We start from the raw sequence: 17,824 nt of genomic DNA, 5'->3' as shown, positions 1-17,824 counted from the left end.
AGTTGGGCTCTTGAACCATTGACTTTATTATATCAGTTTTTTTCTCTGACTGCTTTAACTATGAGTTTATAAAACGCATTTGTTATGGCAAGAAAAAGTAAAGAGAAAGATGATCAGGTGTTTATGACTTTTGTGATGATCCTGGACATGTCTGATTCTCTGATCTTAACCAGTGTATAAGCTTTGTATTTATGGGTATTTCATATTAATCATATCTGTAAATCTATAGTGTGAAATACAGCAATGTTTCTTTTTTTTTGATGCAGTTTATATATATATATATATATATATATATATTTATTTTATTATTTTTTTTTTTATTATACATAAGGTAAACACAGAACACAACAACAGAACACAAAAACAACAACAAAACAGCAGTAATAATAACAGTAATGAAAGAAGAAAAAAAAAACAGCAACGACAAATAATAATAGTAATATGTAGAAGTATTAAATAGTATTTAAATAGTAATAGCATGTATAATAATAATGATAATAATATTTTGTGATGACGGTAACAGTAATATCAGTGATAACAATGACAGTAATAATACAATAATGATACTAAGGATGGTGATAAGTTGTGTTGACGGCAATAGTAATATCAATAATAATAATATATAACATTGATAATAGTGATAATAAAAATAACAGTATTGGTACTCATACTAACACACACACACAAAAAAATGCTATTGATATTGATAAAATCAATAATAACAATAATAATAATAACAACATTTATATCAATAATAATAACAACAGTAATAACAGTAATAATAGTAATACTAAATATGGCGATGATGATAATATTTTGTATTGCAATAGTTATATCAATAATAATATAACAACAATAGTAATAATAATAATAATAATAATAACAACAATAGTAATAATAAAGTTTTTTTTTTTTTTTTTTTTAAATCTAATAATAGTAATGCTAAAGATGGCGATGATGATAACACTTTGCGATGACGGTGACAGTGATATCAATAATAATAATAGCAGTAATAATGATGACAATAATAATAATAATAATAACAATAATAATAATACACACAGGTGACGCACACCCAACACACCTCTCCTAGTTTCTGTGTCAGTGTGCATGTTTTCCCCCTCCCTTTTTTTTTTTTTCTCCTTTCTTTTTCCCCCTCTTTTTCCCCCTTTTTTTCCTTTCTTTTCTTTTTTTTTTTTTTTTCATTTTCTTTCCCTTTCTTCTCATTCACTGTACAGTTACTATTTGTATGTATGCCTAAACTAAGGTGGTGCATTAAAAAGGTGAAGTGCATTAAAATCAGCAGTTGGTGCATTAAAATCATGTGTGTTATGTGTTAGGTGTTGACTTGTATTGGTTATATTTTTATATTTAATATATTTATATCACTATTATCATCATCATTTCATTTATCCATTTATTTATTCATTTATTTATTTTAATCATTTAATATATACATTATACCATTACTGTCCTTATATCAAGCAAATTATCATCACATCGCCATCATTCCATCACTCTTAAATGTTTCTATGATATTGAAAATATTAATAACCATACTGTCAATAATAATTATAATAATAAAAATACTCACAATATTACTAAAACCTTGTATAAATGTATAATAATAAATGAATACATAATTATTCAGGATGAGTGTGTCAGATTTGTAATAGTTGGATGAGGTCTGATCTGGAGTGTTGAGGTTCCGATATACAGTTGTAATGAGGTGTAAAATATTCTAGGGAGATGTAGTCTATGAGCAAATTTTTCCAGTGTGTTATGTGAATAGTGCTTCGGGATTTCCAGTTCAAGAAGATAGTTTTCTTGGCGATGGCTAGGGCTACAAGGAGCATCCTTTTGTTTGTTATTTCCTGATTGAGAGTTGATAGATCACCTAGTAGACAGAGTAAGGGGGATAATGGGATGCGGCAGCAATGTTTCTATAATCAGTTATTCTGAAGAATATTGGAATAATGTAGTGCTTTAAAACATTTTGAGCTCCTGCTTATCTTAGACACACACAGACATCAACAATCAGCACATGAATCTCAACAATGGTGACAATAAAAAGTTTAATGTTGCAATGCAGGCTGGGTTCCAGATTAGTATAAAACTCCCAGCATGCACTCCTGCATGAATAAATAAATAAAAATAAATTATTGCCACCATTGGTGAGAGACATATGCAGATGTTTGATATCTCTGTGTTTCTACAAGATGTGCTCTGTTTCTTTTTTAGGCTGTGCATTATGTGTTAAAAAAATTATCATCATAACTTATTACTGTAGTTTCACACTGGTGGTAACACTTTTGATACAGGATTAAATACTGAAAGAGATTTAGTGAATGAACAGGATATACAATGATTTTTTTTATTATAATCAACATAACCACAATCATTCACAAACCATGTGTGTACACAAGTGCAAAAACACAGTTCATTCAGCCAGTGAAAAACTAATGGTATAAAGTCAAGGGTCAGCATCCCAACTAAAGCAAACACTGATCTCTATAATGGTAACTTCAAACCAAACATTTTAAATTAAACATCTCAATAACAACTTCTGTAGATGTATGACAGAAATAAAGTCATACTGGTTAATAATAAGTATAATAATGTGTAATGGTTGGAAGGTAGTTGTAGTTATAGTGTTTCTCTATTTTATGTTCTTATGTTCATCTTTCCTTCAGTGATTCTGCTTGTTAACAGCAGGTGTTCATCACTAATGCTCAACAATCACTTATTTCACTTATTCACTTATTATTCAACATATTCACTTAATTATCTCACTGCAACACTGCGTCAATGTTAATTTTACTCTTTGTAGTGTGGATTTTCCTGTGGGGTTGAAAGGGTTAACAGTGTAATATAAAAAGACACACCCACAAAATGTATTTTAACAGTAATAAACTGTAAGTTATAAAACGGGTATATACTGGCAACATTGTTGCCAGTAGTTTACTGTAAAATTTATTTTTTGGGTCACCATTGTGCTGAAGAGTAGAGCCTGTGCTTCAGTCCAGGAGAAGATCTACAAACATTTATGATTTGCTGCATGTTGCTTTATTTAACAGGCGGCGACTGTGTAGTTGCTGGTCCAGTGGAAATCTTTTATGTGCAATAGTTTTTTAGTGGTCTCAAATGAAAGAAGTTCACAGTAATACTTTGCTCACATTATTTATGCATTATAAATTTGAGTTAATACATTTAAATGACAGTTGGTCAATTTAAGGCAGTCGGTTTCTGCAAGTGAAATTAGTTAACTTGAGTTTTAATTTAGTGCATTTTTACAGTAACATACTGTAGATTACAGTAAAGAACTGTACAATTAACAGTATATTACTGGCAACAGTGTTGCCAGTATTTTACTGTAAAAAAACCTGGTAAGGTGTAACAGTGTAGATTTTTTTAAGTAAATCCTATACTCCAATTTTTTTTCAGTGTAGGTTTCTCATTTTTATCAGCTTTCTTTTGCTTTTCAAAGGGCCGTCTACCTTTGCTAACGCGGTCTCACTCGCTGTAAACACGGGTTTTGTTTCAGATGCGTTTAGTGCGCTTGCCCCATTAAAAGCATTTTATGTGTAATTTAACCTATAAATTAAACTCGTTGCGTTTATATTTTGGGCGCATCTGTTTGCCCTTACATGATTTACTAATAAATGTATATTTTAATTGAATTGTCTTAATGGATTAAGCATACAGATTTTTTCACGTTAGTCCTAGAATGTCCCAGGGGGCTTGATGTCTTGCCAACAGTTTGACAATTTGTTAAATGTTCACAAAATCCATATAAAGGGTGATTAACAGTTGACTTCTGAAATTAAATAAAAATGACAAGATAAGAGGTTTCTGCCTGACAGCTACAATATGTTATTAAAAAAATAAATTACATCATTATGGAGAAATGAGTGCTTGCAGAATATGTAACTGTAGCCTACTAATTTTTTTTTTTTTTTTTGACGAATGCTTACCAGCACATTGTATATACTTATATAGCCTACAGGATAATGAGCGTTTATGTAATATAGCCGCACTCAAGCGCACGACCGCACGCATAAAGCTTGCCTCAAAGAACCGGTAAAAGTAATGATTATGAATGCGTCTAAATGTGTCTAAATACGCTGTGAATGTGAATGTGCATTATACGCTGAGTTTCGGTTCATTTATGAGACGAACTCGCCGGCGCCTCCATGTCGTGATTATCTATTGTCTGCTATTTACTTCTTATTTATTAAATCCAGGCAATTGGTTCATGAAACATTGATTAAAATTAAGATATAATTAATACAAAACGAAATTCAATTTAAAGAAAGGCAGCTGTTCTGTTTGAGGTCTCTGTGAAAGTTTTAAATCAGTCTTTTAGTGCCGCTTTCAGAGCGCTCACGTCCGTAACCGAGAACTGACGCGTTGTTTTTTTCCCTCATAAATCCGAACACGAAAAATAAAATAAAATGAATATTATAATGTTTTTTGTTGGGTCAGACAATGATTACCAAATTTCTCCTCATAACCACTGAAAACGGTCAAAAAAATCGAACCATAAGTCAAATTAATATGGACGGAAGTTAAAAGTGGTGGGTACAAAATGACTCATGACGAAATCTGGGGCCTGTTGCACAAAACTAGGATAAGGGATTAAGCCAGGATATCTTGGTGATCCTGGCTCAATTGATCCGTAATCCGGGGCCTGTTGCACAAAACTAGGATAAGGGATTAAGCCAGGATATCTTGGTGATCCTGGCTCAATTGATCCGTAATCCAGTTGCACTAAAGCTGGATAGGGGGCAGGAGGATATGTTATGGTATAAATTACCATGGAGATTTATTCTGTGGAGCTAGCCTGCTCCAGACCAGGCTAAATTCCAGGATCTATTTAATCTCATCCCTAATGTTAGTCAGCAGTCACCACAAATGGAAACCAATAGTTATTTCACTGCTCACTATACATTGTTATCACATATAACTAGACCCACTGTCATTATTTAAACGTTTGTGATCATTAATTTCAATCATTTTGGATAAATAATGATTTTTAGATGATGTTGCTATCATTAGATAATTTACAGTTTCCCATAGACTATAAGGCTATATATAAAATGATAGAATATTAGGGCCACAGAGGGAAAAAAAAAGACAAGTCATAATATTGTAACCAGTTGTTTTAAAGGAGGACAGTTGTTAAAATGACAGATGTGGGGCATTTCGTGAAATTGTACTTCAGTATGGTTTCATAAACAAAGACATGCTGATGTGCCAGAATATTAAGTATCACATTGTCATAAGTATCAAAACTGTAAAAAGAATATGTAGCTTTTCTGCAGAAAGAACCAGCCTCATAAATGTATGACTTTATCCTTTTTCCTCAGTGTGGCCCTAGTACTCTGTCATATAAACAAATACACAAATACACATTCCATATGAATATAAAAACACAATGTGTAACATTATGTTCCTTTATTGAATAAGGACAAAACAAAGCAGGTAAACCATCAGCTCCTTTCGAAACTGAAGTCACAGTGACTCTACAAGATGGAAAGCACAGAATCAAAGCATATTATACAAAATGATACATACACATTCAAAGGTCTGTATATAACACACCCTGCATGTCTGCACACTAAAATAAATGCAGGACAAATCCATACACATCAACTGAACAGACAAATGAATGGATGCAGTAGCCTCCCTGCAGCCTTGTATTACACACAGTATACCGCACAAACATCATAAGAGGCCAAATTCGTAAAAAAACGAACCCAAAAAAACCCAAATTCCTCTGCCACCGCAGGACATATTTAACCAAAATTGAAAGCACACATACTAACTAAAATAATTCAACACATATTGGTCCCTCAGCAGCCGACCACTGTCGTCATCAGGGAAGATTGCCGGATTGTCCCAGTCCATGGCTGGTGGCACTCTGGGGGCCCTCTCCTTCCTCAGGCAGGCCACATTGTGGAGGACAGCACAAGCCACAGTAATATCACATGCCCTAACAGGGCTGACCCTTAATTTGTGAAGGCAGTGAAAGCGTGCCTTCAGGAGGCCAAAGGTCATTTCAACTCTGGCCCTGGTCCTGGCATGGGCATGGTTGTAGGCCTGCTGTGCTTCCTGGGGGTCTGTGAAAGGTGTCAGGAGAAAAGGCTGGCAGCCATACCCCCTGTCTCCCAGCAACACACCAGAGAATTCACCGGTCAACACAAAATCTCATCATTACTACCTCATAAACACAGTGATATTCTTGACACAGCCATGATGGTTATAAATAGGGGTTGTGTGGCTTACCTTGTGATAGGCACTGATAGATTTCAGAGGCCCGAAAGATTCTGGAGTCATGGACTGAGCCAGGCCATTTTGCCACAACATTGCTGATCACACAGTCAGCATTGCAGACCATCTGAAATCATAAGATGAGGAATATTACACCAATCAATGCACATCACTGGCAATGCAGAGTGTTCGTCAATGGACAATATCAAAAAGTTATGTTCACCTGAACATTAATGCTGTGAAAGGATTTCCTATTCACAAAATCGGCCTCATGGGCACCTGAGGGGGCTTTTATCCTTATGTGTGTGCAGTCCACTGCACCAATGACATTGGGGAAACCTGTCACACAAAGTAATGAGTATCCTACTATGTGTTAACAGTTGTCCTGTAATTTGTAGATCCTCTTACCTGCAATCCTATAGAACTCCTCTTTGATGTCACAGAGTCTTCTGTGGCCAGGGAAGGAGATGAAGACATCTGCTAATGCTTTGATAGCCAGACACACACTCCTTATTGTGCGGCAAATTGTGGCCTTGTTCAGCTGTTCTGCATCCCCCACTGAGTACAGGAAGGCTCCACTAGCAAAAAAGCGCAAGGCCACACAAACCATTTGCTCCACACTCAGTGCATGGCTCCGTGCAGTGCGGTGCTTAATCCTGGGACCCAGTAGTCTGCATAGATACCTGATGCCATCTGCAGAAAACCTGTATCTTTCATATAGATGGTCATCAGGGAAGGCCAGTGGGTCCAACCGGTCCCTGAAGACCCTTTCTCGCCTGAAGGCTCTCCTCAGCACAAGTGCTTCTTCATCCACCACATCTCGCAAGAATGGGCATGCCATTGTCAGAGCAGAAAGGAACACACAATTTTGGGCCTTCATATAGGCTAGTGGCCACACCTGGTGCTGGGGGGGTGGGCAAAAGAGGCCGGTGCCTTATAACGATGACTTGGTTGTACTGATTGCTGGGAAAATAAAAAAAACCTTAGAAAGATGCCACCGTCCTGTGTGCTCACAATAAGAGCTCATATGTCATGGCTCACTTGACTTTACGAGAATATACCTAATTTTTATTTTGAGCTGTGTCATCTTCTTGGAGCTGGGGGAGGAAAGAAAAATAATGATTAATACATTTGTGTTACAGTTAGCATACAGTGTACATTGAAGGCATATCTCACCTCCCTCTCAAGTTTTTTTATTTCAAGGTCCAGTTTCCTAATTGTCCTCTTTTTTATTTCGGACTCCAGTGCAAGATTTTCCATCTTTTTCTTCTTGTACTGAATGTCTATGTCTGCCAGTTCTATTTGGCGCCGGAGGTGGTTGCCATACAACTTTCTGATAGCTTGTGAGCTCTGTGAACACAATACAATTAGCGCAGCTGGAATTTGGCAGGATGTGGTGTCCTTTTATTAATACGCACTGTTGCCAGGCTGGTTTTCCCACTGTATATATAGCATCTGGGTCCTGTAAAAGAAATTAGATTTTTTGATTTTGATGAGGACTCCTCACCATTGTAGAGTAAATAGTACTTTCACAGTCTTAACATGATACCTCATGCCTTCTGGAATCCAGAGAGATGGTCTCCTCCTCATCATCGTCTCCATCATGTGCTGTTGCTGCTGCACTGGGGCTTTCACCCTATCACATTTAATCGGATTCATATTGAAGCTAGTAGACAAGACATGCCAGGCCTACAGTATGCCTTTGATGGAGTACTCACTGGATCAGCATCGTCTGGTGCTTGTGCTGGTGGCTCTAACAGGAACACAGTGCTGCCAGACACTGCAAGGCAATAGGTAAACCAAAGTCAGACAGTCCAAATTGATTCAATATGAATGTGGTTATATCCCATGTAGAGATGGAAGGACATACCTTGAATGAAGCGGGTGGCATCTTGGGAGGAACCTATGCTCGTCTCTTTCCCCCCAGGGATCCCCTCTAAGACGGGCCTGCCTTTATTTAGCTCCAAGGCCATGTCCTCTGCTGGGGTAAGGTCAGCCTTTGGTGACCCACCACCCGTGCCTTGTCTGTGGGTATTCTTTTTCACTGCTAAAACAGTACAGACAATGTGTGAGCAGGCACCTTCTGGGTACAATATATGCTTGTGCTTTGTTAAATATTAGTCAGGGACCATACCATTCTGCAGAATGTTCTTGTATTTGATTTTGACCTGCTGCCATGTCCGTTTTGGCCCGTTCATGTTTAATCTACAACACACACACACACACACACACACACACACACACACACAGCAAAAAATGACTTGGTATTTTTGTCTTGTTTTCAGTAAAAATATCAACAAAAAAAAAATCTTAAATAAAGATGTATTTTCTTGATTTGCTAAATGACCTAGCAAAATAAGTATAGTTTAGACAAAAAATATAAACTTTAAGTAAATGTGTGCTTAAAACAAGCAAAAAAATAAAAAATCTGTCAATATAATAAGAAAAATTCTCTTGAAATAAGTTTACTTTTTCCATAAACACTTAATTTTAGAAAAGTTCTCGTTTCACTGGCAGATTTTTTTTGCTTATTTTCCTAGGTAATTTTGCTCAAGAAAATATTTAAGATTTTTTTTAGATATTTTTTTTTTACTGAAAACAAGACAAAAATACTAAGTAAGAAAGACATTTTTGCAGTGCAGTGAGCAACCGACCTTGGGTCCTTTGAAAGGCGCTATATAAATTAAAGTGATTATTATTATAGCTCATCTATTTATTCAATTAAATTTTATTTATATAGCACTTTTCACAATTGTTTCATTCTGTCAAAGCAGCTTTACATTAATAAAAGCAGGAGAAACACAAAAAAAAACGGTGGACAACATAAGAAGCAGAGTACAACGGCTAAGATTAAACCGTACTGAGCGTAGTAACGTTAAATAATAATGTAAGGCTTTAATAATAATTTATCATAGCTTTATACAGTGTGATGGAGTTACTTTACACAATTTCACTCATATCTGCAGTGCATTTCAATTAATTTAACCGTTTCATAATTACAGTACAACTGCGTTTTTGGAGATGTGAATTAAATATTTGAATTGTAATTGTGATGTTTCAGCGGAGCGGTGAGTGTGTAATTGTGCACTACTTACGCATTCAGGCGGTCTGCAATACTTTGCCACGCTTTTTCTCTTTGCTTTATCACTGTGGCGGTGTTGCCTTTCTTCTTAATTATATCTTTTACCTCCTCGTATGCCTCCATGAGGATTTGTGCTTCCGACGGGGAAAAGTACGCGGCTCTAGTTGCCGTGGTAAATCAGTTAATCTGTGATCTGTGGCGGGGTCTATTTGAGTGAGCCGTGAGCGCGCACCTATCCAGGATTGGTTTCACCTGGCTTAATGAATCCGTGTCTGCTCATCCTGGCTTGGTCTTTGTGCAACCAATTAAGCCTGGACGCACATGTTTTGGCTTCATTGAGCTCAGCTGAGTCATTTATCCCGGATGTCTTAATTCTACTTTTGTGCAACAGGCCTCCTGAGTGAGACGAACAAAATAAAGACAAACAGAACAGGCAGTAGACGGCCAGCCACACACACCGGCGCCATCTTACTTCATCTTACTGTAGACTTGATATTGTTAGACTTTATATCCTGTACCCAGGGACGGACTGACAATCTGTGCGTTCTGGAAAAGTCCAGAACGGCCGTCCAAACCGAGGGCCGTCGGCACAAAAAAAAATGTAATAAAGCAATATGAACAGCCAACAGCAGGGGCACTAATACGATCACTTATATGCTACGTGTAAAAAAAAAAAACTGACGAAGAAGAGTCGGCCTACTAGCCACTGACAGAAACTTAGTTTTATAAGGCTTAGGCTACCTATACTGCACTTTTAAATTTGCTTAGGCCTACATTATATTTGGATAGTTAAGTTATAGTAGGCTATATAGCAGTGGTCTCCGATGTGATGCCTGTGAGTTGCCCGCTAAACACATTCTATAAATAGCCCCAACTTGCCAATAGCGATCCACTGTAATCGGGGCTCCAGACCTCGACTAAATGGTATCATTTTGCGACCTTTTTTCGTGCCGGTGCAACTAAACATTTGCACTTTTACCTCTACAAAATTACCCAAATGTCTTTGATTATACGATGTCATTTGCATTGCGTATGAGAACCATCAAATGACAAACGCTCAAAAAGCGGAACAAAACTTGTTTGATCTGAGCAGCGCATTATTAGCTCGGCCCAAAAAACAGCAATCGCAGCCAAAGCTGATCTCGATCACGCGAACATCTGAGCCATAGTCTCTCTATGGCTCTGGCGAACATTATTACACAGAGCTGCGCGATCCACTGAGAAGCAGTTCAATTCAGCGCAGAATTCTCTATTTCTCTTATAAACCCACAGATGACTATGTGATTTAAGCTTGTTAAAAGCCAGATGAAACATCGCTGATATTCTCAACATATTGACGCAAAAAACAGGCGAAACATTGTTCCAAGAATAAACCAGTCAGAAGACATTTCACTCCACAACTTATGAATTAACTGTAGTAAAACTGTAGTAAAACAAACTTTTTGGCAGAAATGTGCCTGTATATATTCATATTCAAAATGCAGTTATATTAATATAGTATAAATGTATTAAATGTTATGCAGTAATGTTTTTGTTTAGAAGTTATGGCAGTTTATGTATTTATTTTGCATTTATATTTATAGCCTAATAAATGTTTGAGCTACTGTTTTTGATAACACATACAATAGGTTTATAGAAAAATCAACAAAAAAATCAATAAATAGGCTAGGCTACTTGCATATTTTTTCAGGAATTGTTGATTTTTTTTTTTTTTAAACGCTTGTAAGTCTGAACCAGAATATCAAGATATTTTATTATTTCACATATGATGGTGACAAATAAAAAAGCACCACCATGTTAAATGTGTATAATCAGTGGTTAAAGTGGGATTTGGCAGGTGGGGGAACCCTCAAATTTTGTGTAGGAGCAACAGGGAAAAATTACTCACCGTGGGACAACATATTGAGTATCGTGGTATAGCAATACTTTTTGGGACAAGATTGTCACTGTGGCACCAAGTATCACAATACTTATTTAATACTTTTAATGTTTTAATTTTGGTCCATCTACACTGATATGATGACGATACTATGTTAAAATTGCTGAACACCACAATATGGAACACAACCTTGTTTTTCACAATGAAAATTTAAACATAAAAATGAGAAGTCCAAAACTGACTGAAATGTGATATAGTTAGAGCGGTTCGGGGGCATGCTCCCCCGAGAAAATTTGGATTTCTCTGACCAACATATGTGCAATTTAGGGCTTTTGAAGGCCAAATAAAATTGAAAAGAAATAGCTTTAAAACTTTTTCATTAGATTATTTGTCAATACCTGCTCTCTCCTCATCTTCATCTTTCTTTTTCTCTCAGTCTCCTTCTGCCCTAATTCTTCCCCTCCTAAAGCTGAACTTTGACTGATAGTCTTTTCATTTTCATTGGCTGTACCCAATGTTTAGACCTGTTGTGGTATTTATGCAAATTAGCACATACGTAATTAGATTCTGCACCGTTTGTCCATGTTAACAAACAATTTAAAAAAACTTGTAATACATTTTTTGTTTGTCTTGATTTTTTACCCTATTCACGTAAGTAAAAGAATGAATAGGTGTAGCCTATGAATAGGCTATATTTGGGTCTTTTTCTAAACTTTCCCCTAATGGGATTCCTCGGGGCTTTTTTTCCTTACTCAGGACATATTGAGGAAACAAAATCAGTTGAGTTTGCTTCTGTTGCAATTTGTTCAAGGTTGACCCCCATTTTGGCTTATAATGACTGGACTGTATGCAGTTGGTTGGTGGAATTGGCAGACGTTCCCTTGTGCTGTGGAAACGCGTCAAAGCATTCTCAGGTATAAATATAATATATAATCAAATAATAAATAATAAAATATATTATAAGGGAAAACAAATGTCCGGCGAATATCGAACCTAAAACTAACTTTACCGCGCTCAACCACCGTGAGTGCATTTCATGCATTAGTAATCGCTGGCGTTCAGCGGGGAAGGGAGGCGTGAACCGGTGCAGATGCACTCAAATCAGACAGGAGAACCATGAGAACATAACGTCGGGACTCGGGAAGCGTGTTTGTGAAGGCGGGGCCAGGCGGTGATATTCAGTTTTGATTTGATGAATGATGAGAATCATTGAATTTGATGAGAATAATTTGATTTGAATCTATTTATTTATTAATTTATCTGAGGTGCCGGAACGCAGTTCCGGACCGTTCCGGCCCACTTTAACCCCTGTGTATAATAAATATTTTTGAGAATAACAAACAAAAATCCCTTCTAGATTATTTTATCCCTTGAGGTAGCCCTCGCACACAAAAAGGTTGGACCCCATGGTATATATTAACTATATGTTTTATAATTACAAGTTTGTGTAATTTGGGGTTTCTGCCTGCAGTGACATTTCATTATTTGTATTTTATGGCATTGTACATTTTTTTGTTTTTATTTGAAGGCTGAGGCTTCATTAATAAACACATCCCCAATTATCATCATTGGTTTTTAGATGTTATTTGCTGTGAATACCTTGTCTGATGGGCTACAGTATTGTGGCATAGTATCAGCTATAGTGTCTGTCGCACACGGCTAGAGGCGAATGGCCGGATGATGGGCCTATTTGGGAGAAAGTCCAGGGCTGTTTTTTAGCCCCAGTCCGTCCCTGACTATGAGACTTTTATTCACTGTGATTTATTTATTGTAGAATTGTTCACTGTTACAGTTACGGGGAACATGTGTTGCTCTGATTGCCAATCAGTATATTGTCTAGTGTTTAATAAAATTATATTTGATTACATCAGTCCCATTTCTATGCCTTCATTGGATACAACCTGCCTAAATAGTTTAAAGGGGAGCACTGTTTGGGTTTTCTAGTTTAGATGTCCAAATTGTGTGCATTGGAGCGCCCCCTAGGGGTCACATCTGTAAAGCTGATTTGAAACAATCTGTATTGTAAAAATCACTATATAAATAAAGGTGTCTTGACTTGACGCCCTTGTAGCTCAATCGTGCTGGTTGGAATGCAAAGCAGTTCTGTGATTCAACAATAATGGGGAAAAGCATGATTTTCAAATCTACACCCCTGCCATTTGTCATCTGAAACACCACTGAATGGCCGGGATCCTGTCTTGGCTCTTCAGCAAAAACATGAATGAAGTGAGTATGCCGGTCATATATATACCCATATGTCCGTGTGTGTGACTCTGCATTCAAATCTGACTGGCCAATGTCCATCGGCTCGTATAGTTACTACTTGGAGGTGATTGGGCCCAGGCAAGACCCCATGACGTCAATCCGACGTAAAGTACATGGCTGACTGAATAGGAACCCTGGTTCCCTGAAGGGAACAAGACGCTGCATCTTGTTCCCTTCAGGGAACCAGGGTTACATACGTAACCTGAGACATTATTTTAGGTCAGAGGTCTTCAATACTGCTCCTGGAGGGCCACTGTTCTGCAGAGTTTAGTTCCAACCTGCTTCAGCACACCTGCCTTTGAATATTCAAGCGATTCTGAAGAGCTTGATGAGCTGATTCAGGTGTGTTTGATTAGGGTTGGAACTAAACTTTGCAGGACAGTGGCCCTCCAGGAGCAGGATTGAAGACCTCTGTTTTAGGTTGTTGACATCACATCTACCTTTGAAAATGGCATGCTTAAATGCTCCTTTACAGTGCAAACTTGTTCAAATTTAATATTCATTCAAGTCTCATCTGATTGGAAATTCATTCATACAAGAAAATGCACATAACTCAATTACACTTCTCACCAAACTATTTTCAGTAGGTTTAATTGAAATTCCAAAAAGAAACACTGTTTCATTGTTAACTACATTGAGCAATTACAGAAACAGAGTATTTTATACAGAGATATCGTACAACATTTTCTATCAGACATTTAAATCTATTAGTTAAAAAGCATTACTTACAGCAATTATAGACATGCATTATTTACACACACAGGTCTATTGAAATAGAAAACTTAAATCACTATAGTTAGCTAAGATCAATACATTAATACATAATCAGTACATGTTAAGTGTAACATGCCAAAGTCCATTACTGTCTGGGGAGAATTAATCCCACTATTATGTACAGTATATCATACTCCTTGGCATTAGACCTTATTTTTCAATAAAAAAAATAAAATAAAAAAAATCAGACTTGTTTTTTTAAAAAAAGCAAGAAAGAAATAACTATAATTTTTATGACATATATTCCTTACACATAACATGGAAAATATTTTTGATTGACACAATCCTATTTTAAAATTATCAGTAAAAAGGAGGAATGTATGGCTTGAGGAATATCATACTTTAGATTAAAAGGCACTAAAACTCCATTCCTACATTGCCTTTGAACAAAGTCTTTGTCCTGTACTAAAATTCACAAGTGTTACATAAAATATAATTATATACATACACTAAACTTAATGTTATGCCAAAATTAATGAGTTTTGTTAACAGAATACTTGGGGGGGACAAAAATCGCAGGACTTCACCAATATCACTACTACCACAATTCCAGATTTCCAGTGCTGGCAAATCCTGGATTTTCTCGAATCTTCCAGTAAGTGCCATTTGTCACCCATACCTCTCTTCCAGCGTGATCTAGGGTTTTTCTGATGAAAGAGAAATATTTGTTCATTGTTTTAATTAAGGCATTTACAATTACACCTGAATGTATTTAGTTGATGAATCATCTGTGTTGATTCATTCTGAATATGCAGAAGTTCAATGCTATTTAAAAAAAAAAGTATATTATCTGCTAAATATTCCATTAATATATTATGCGATCCTCTGACATAATTATAAACCTTAGTATTAATAAACCGCAGTGTATTTTACCAGGTGAGAGTTTAGAACCAAAAAAAAAAAATAATAAAAATAAAAAAAACTTAATATGGGATAAATATTGAGACTCACATAAAGAAACGCGGAACATGCTCTACACCCCTTTTGGCCATTGCCTTGCGTCGGTCACGCTGTTTCTCCTCCATTTCATCCTTACATTTATCAGCTTCCACCACTTTACCCTGTTCAAGAAGTCTGTAAGGAAAATATACATTTACAGGTGCATCTAAAAATATATATATATATTGAGGAAAAGTAAAAAAAAAAACTTTGTAAGTTAATTAAAAAAGTGTCACTTTCATATATTCTAGAAATGTCAAGAGGAAGATGAGAAATGTACTCTTGACCAATAGATTATCTACAGGGTTCAGGTCAGGCGAGTTGGCTGGCCAATCAAGCAGCCAATCAATGGTGAGCAAACCAGCCAGTAGTAGTTTTGGCACTGTGGGCAGGTGCTAAATCCTGCTGAAAAAGGAAATCTGCATCTCCATAAAGTTTGTCAGCAGACGACTACATTGACTTTGGACTTGATGAAACACAGTGGACCAACACCAGCATATGACACGGCACCCCAAATAATCACTGACTGTGGAAACTTCACACTGGACTTCAAGCAAGTTGGATTCTGTGCCTTTCCACTCTTCCTCCAGACTCTGGGACCTTGATATCCAAATGAAATATAAAATTTACTCTCATCTGAAAAGAGGACTTTGGACCACTGAGCTACAGCCCAGTTCTTTCTCTTTAGCCCAGGTAAAAAGCTTCTGACATTGTCTCTGTTTCAGAAGTGACTTGGTACTAGGAATGGGACAGTTGTAACCCATTTCCCATGGTGCGTGGTGCCTCTTAAGAAAGATAAGATAAGATAAGATAAGATAAGATAAGATAAGATAAGAAAAGAAAAGATAAGAAAAGATAAGATAAGATAAGATAAGATAAACCTTTATTTGTCCCACAATGGGGAAATAACGGTTTGCAACAGTAGAGACAGGACAAAGATAGAAAGACAGAGACAGAGATAGATAAATGTACAAATAGCATAGCCAAGTATTAAACAAAGAAATGGCATTATAAATGCGGCATAATAAATACCGATATTATAAAAAACTATTAAAAGGTCACTCCTTATGAAGCTCTCCCAAGTTCCTGAATCGGTTTCACTTGACAATCTTCTCAAGGCTTCAGTCATCCCTGAGGGTGTCAGTGATCGTCTTCTGGACAATTGTCAAGTCGGCAGACTTCCCTATGATTGTGGTGGAGAGTACTAAACTAGACCGAGAGATACCCGGTATTTATACTATATGAATGGTAATTTTATCAAGTTTGAAATTAAATATTCTAATATTTTGAGAGGTTTTTTTTTATTTGTTTGAGCTTTAGGCCGAAATTATCAACATTAACATAAAAAAAAGGTTTGAAACATTTTAGTTTTACATGTTATTAGTCTAGAATACATTACATTTTCACTTTCTTAAATAACTGATGAAATATATTGCACTTTTCCATGATATTTTTTGAGACACATCTGTATAAATACATTTTATAGCCATCTCTAAACTTGCCTTAAAATATTCAGAAAAAGTTTATCAAGATTGTGCAAGATTACGAGACTGGAATAGAAACATTTGGAATGAAATGGAAAAATCAAATAGACATTGGTGCTCCTGCCAAAGTTCGACAAAACTTTCTTCCATTTCTTGGATCCAAATAAACCATGAAGGAGCCTTTTAGGGAACTGAAGCCATGTTTGCTGATATTTAGGTCTATAACTCCTCCCCGAACTTCCCGCTGCCTGTTATCTTGCTCTCGCATTGATTGTAGGTCATCGCTGATGTAATTTCCAGGCAGAAGGATTTTCGCAGACAGGTCCAGATATTTAGCATGCCAAATATCTCATTGGGGTTGGCGACGCATCATTGATTCTCTCAGATCGTGTCTTTCATAATGCACATTGCGTGATTGTCATTCGCATGAACGAGCTATTTCGGGCATCTGTTGGCGATTCCGCAAAATCTGTTGGCGAGTGAAAATCAGGGCTAAAATCGTGCTGTGTGAACTCTGCATTACTAGGATGCAGCCTTCTGATTGGGAACTACCTATGCTCGCTACTATGCTATGCTCGTGTTTCCCTTAGTCTTAGTTTCCATTTTCTTTTGTTCTTGTATTTTGGTTGTTTCCACGGTTACTGATTATGTTCACTTGTAACTTTAGTTACTCATTGTGTGTATATAATGCCCTCAGTTCCCTTGGTTCATTGTCCTGTATTGTCCTCTCTTCTCCCTGCCTGTTTAAAACATTAGTATTTTTTGTAGAAAACCTGTGAAACTAAAGCAGAATCAATGGGTTTTGTTTTGGCCATATGTATAGTATAAATTACAGTTCAAAAGGTCAAAAAGATTGTTTTCTCTCTAATTACAGACCACAAACCTTTGGTCTGGACGGAAGCGAGAGTCTGTTGGAGGCAATTTATCCTTTATATCAGGGGTCAGTTCATTGAGCTCTCTGGCATACTGGGAGAAGCCAAAGTAGTCAAAGTAATCATCTGGTTGAGGATCTGTGAATTATGATATAGACAATCTCTTAACATCCAACTAAACAATATAATGTGTGCAGTTTGACATGTTAAAACAAATATTTTACAGCAGAACTAAAAGTTAAAAGTTAATCAGGTT

At 36.5% G+C, this 17,824-nt stretch overlaps 3 protein-coding genes across 7 annotated transcripts in view; all 3 read right to left on the bottom strand.

Annotated features, from left to right (window-relative positions):
- Nucleotides 1-5,376: 5,376 nt before the first annotated feature.
- Nucleotides 5,377-7,673, bottom strand: LOC307162477 (putative nuclease HARBI1). 3 transcript variants are annotated; one of them, XM_079877808.1, is made up of 5 exons: nt 7,450-7,673; nt 7,335-7,370; nt 6,682-7,236; nt 6,497-6,612; nt 5,377-6,400 (listed from the first exon to the last, which is right to left on the bottom strand). In XM_079877808.1, the coding sequence occupies exons 3-5, from the start codon at nt 7,151-7,153 to the stop codon at nt 6,263-6,265; spliced, it is 726 nt and encodes a 241-aa protein (XP_079733934.1). In that variant the 5' UTR covers nt 7,154-7,236; nt 7,335-7,370; nt 7,450-7,673; the 3' UTR covers nt 5,377-6,262. The 3 variants fall into 3 exon arrangements, with proteins under 3 accessions (XP_079733934.1, XP_079733933.1, XP_079733935.1); XM_079877807.1 differs by having other exon boundaries at nt 7,335-7,673; XM_079877809.1 differs by having other exon boundaries at nt 6,682-7,370.
- LOC307163311 (uncharacterized protein) lies at nt 7,335-8,511 on the bottom strand (the record flags this gene model as incomplete). The annotated part of the gene is made up of 7 exons (XM_079879350.1): nt 8,408-8,511; nt 8,144-8,320; nt 7,992-8,053; nt 7,823-7,909; nt 7,715-7,735; nt 7,450-7,623; nt 7,335-7,370 (listed from the first exon to the last, which is right to left on the bottom strand). Exons 1-7 carry the CDS (start codon nt 8,469-8,471, stop codon nt 7,335-7,337), a joined length of 621 nt encoding a protein of 206 aa, XP_079735476.1. The 5' UTR covers nt 8,472-8,511.
- Nucleotides 8,512-14,058: 5,547 nt separating this feature from the next.
- The window catches only part of LOC307162534 (oxysterol-binding protein-related protein 7-like), a 272,901-nt gene continuing 269,135 nt past the window's right edge, over nt 14,059-17,824 (bottom strand). For all 3 annotated transcript variants that reach the window (XM_079877912.1, XM_079877913.1, XM_079877914.1), the window contains 3 exons: nt 17,580-17,706; nt 15,225-15,347; nt 14,059-14,920 (listed from right to left, as the gene is read on the bottom strand). In XM_079877912.1, coding sequence (XP_079734038.1) covers nt 14,812-14,920; nt 15,225-15,347; nt 17,580-17,706 — 359 coding nt within the window. In that variant the 3' untranslated portion in view covers nt 14,059-14,811. The remainder of the gene's footprint in view (nt 14,921-15,224; nt 15,348-17,579; nt 17,707-17,824) is intronic.

This window comes from Squalius cephalus (genome assembly GCF_949319135.1).
Source record: "Squalius cephalus genome assembly, chromosome: 8".
Lineage (NCBI taxonomy): Eukaryota > Metazoa > Chordata > Actinopteri > Cypriniformes > Leuciscidae > Squalius > Squalius cephalus.
This window is presented reverse-complemented; position numbering and strand designations above follow the sequence as displayed.

Bases quoted from the DNA above. Each gene is read 5' to 3' on its own strand.
- LOC307162477 (XM_079877807.1), bottom strand. From the start codon at position 7,153: ATGAAGGCCCAAAATTGTGTGTTCCTTTCTGCTCTGACAATGGCATGC. The intron at 6,613-6,681 runs GTAAGAGGATCT...TTTGTGTGACAG, and splicing joins GGAGTTCTATAGGATTGCAG to GTTTCCCCAATGTCATTGGT. The intron at 6,401-6,496 runs GTGAACATAACT...TTATGATTTCAG, and splicing joins TTCACAGCATTAATGTTCAG to ATGGTCTGCAATGCTGACTG.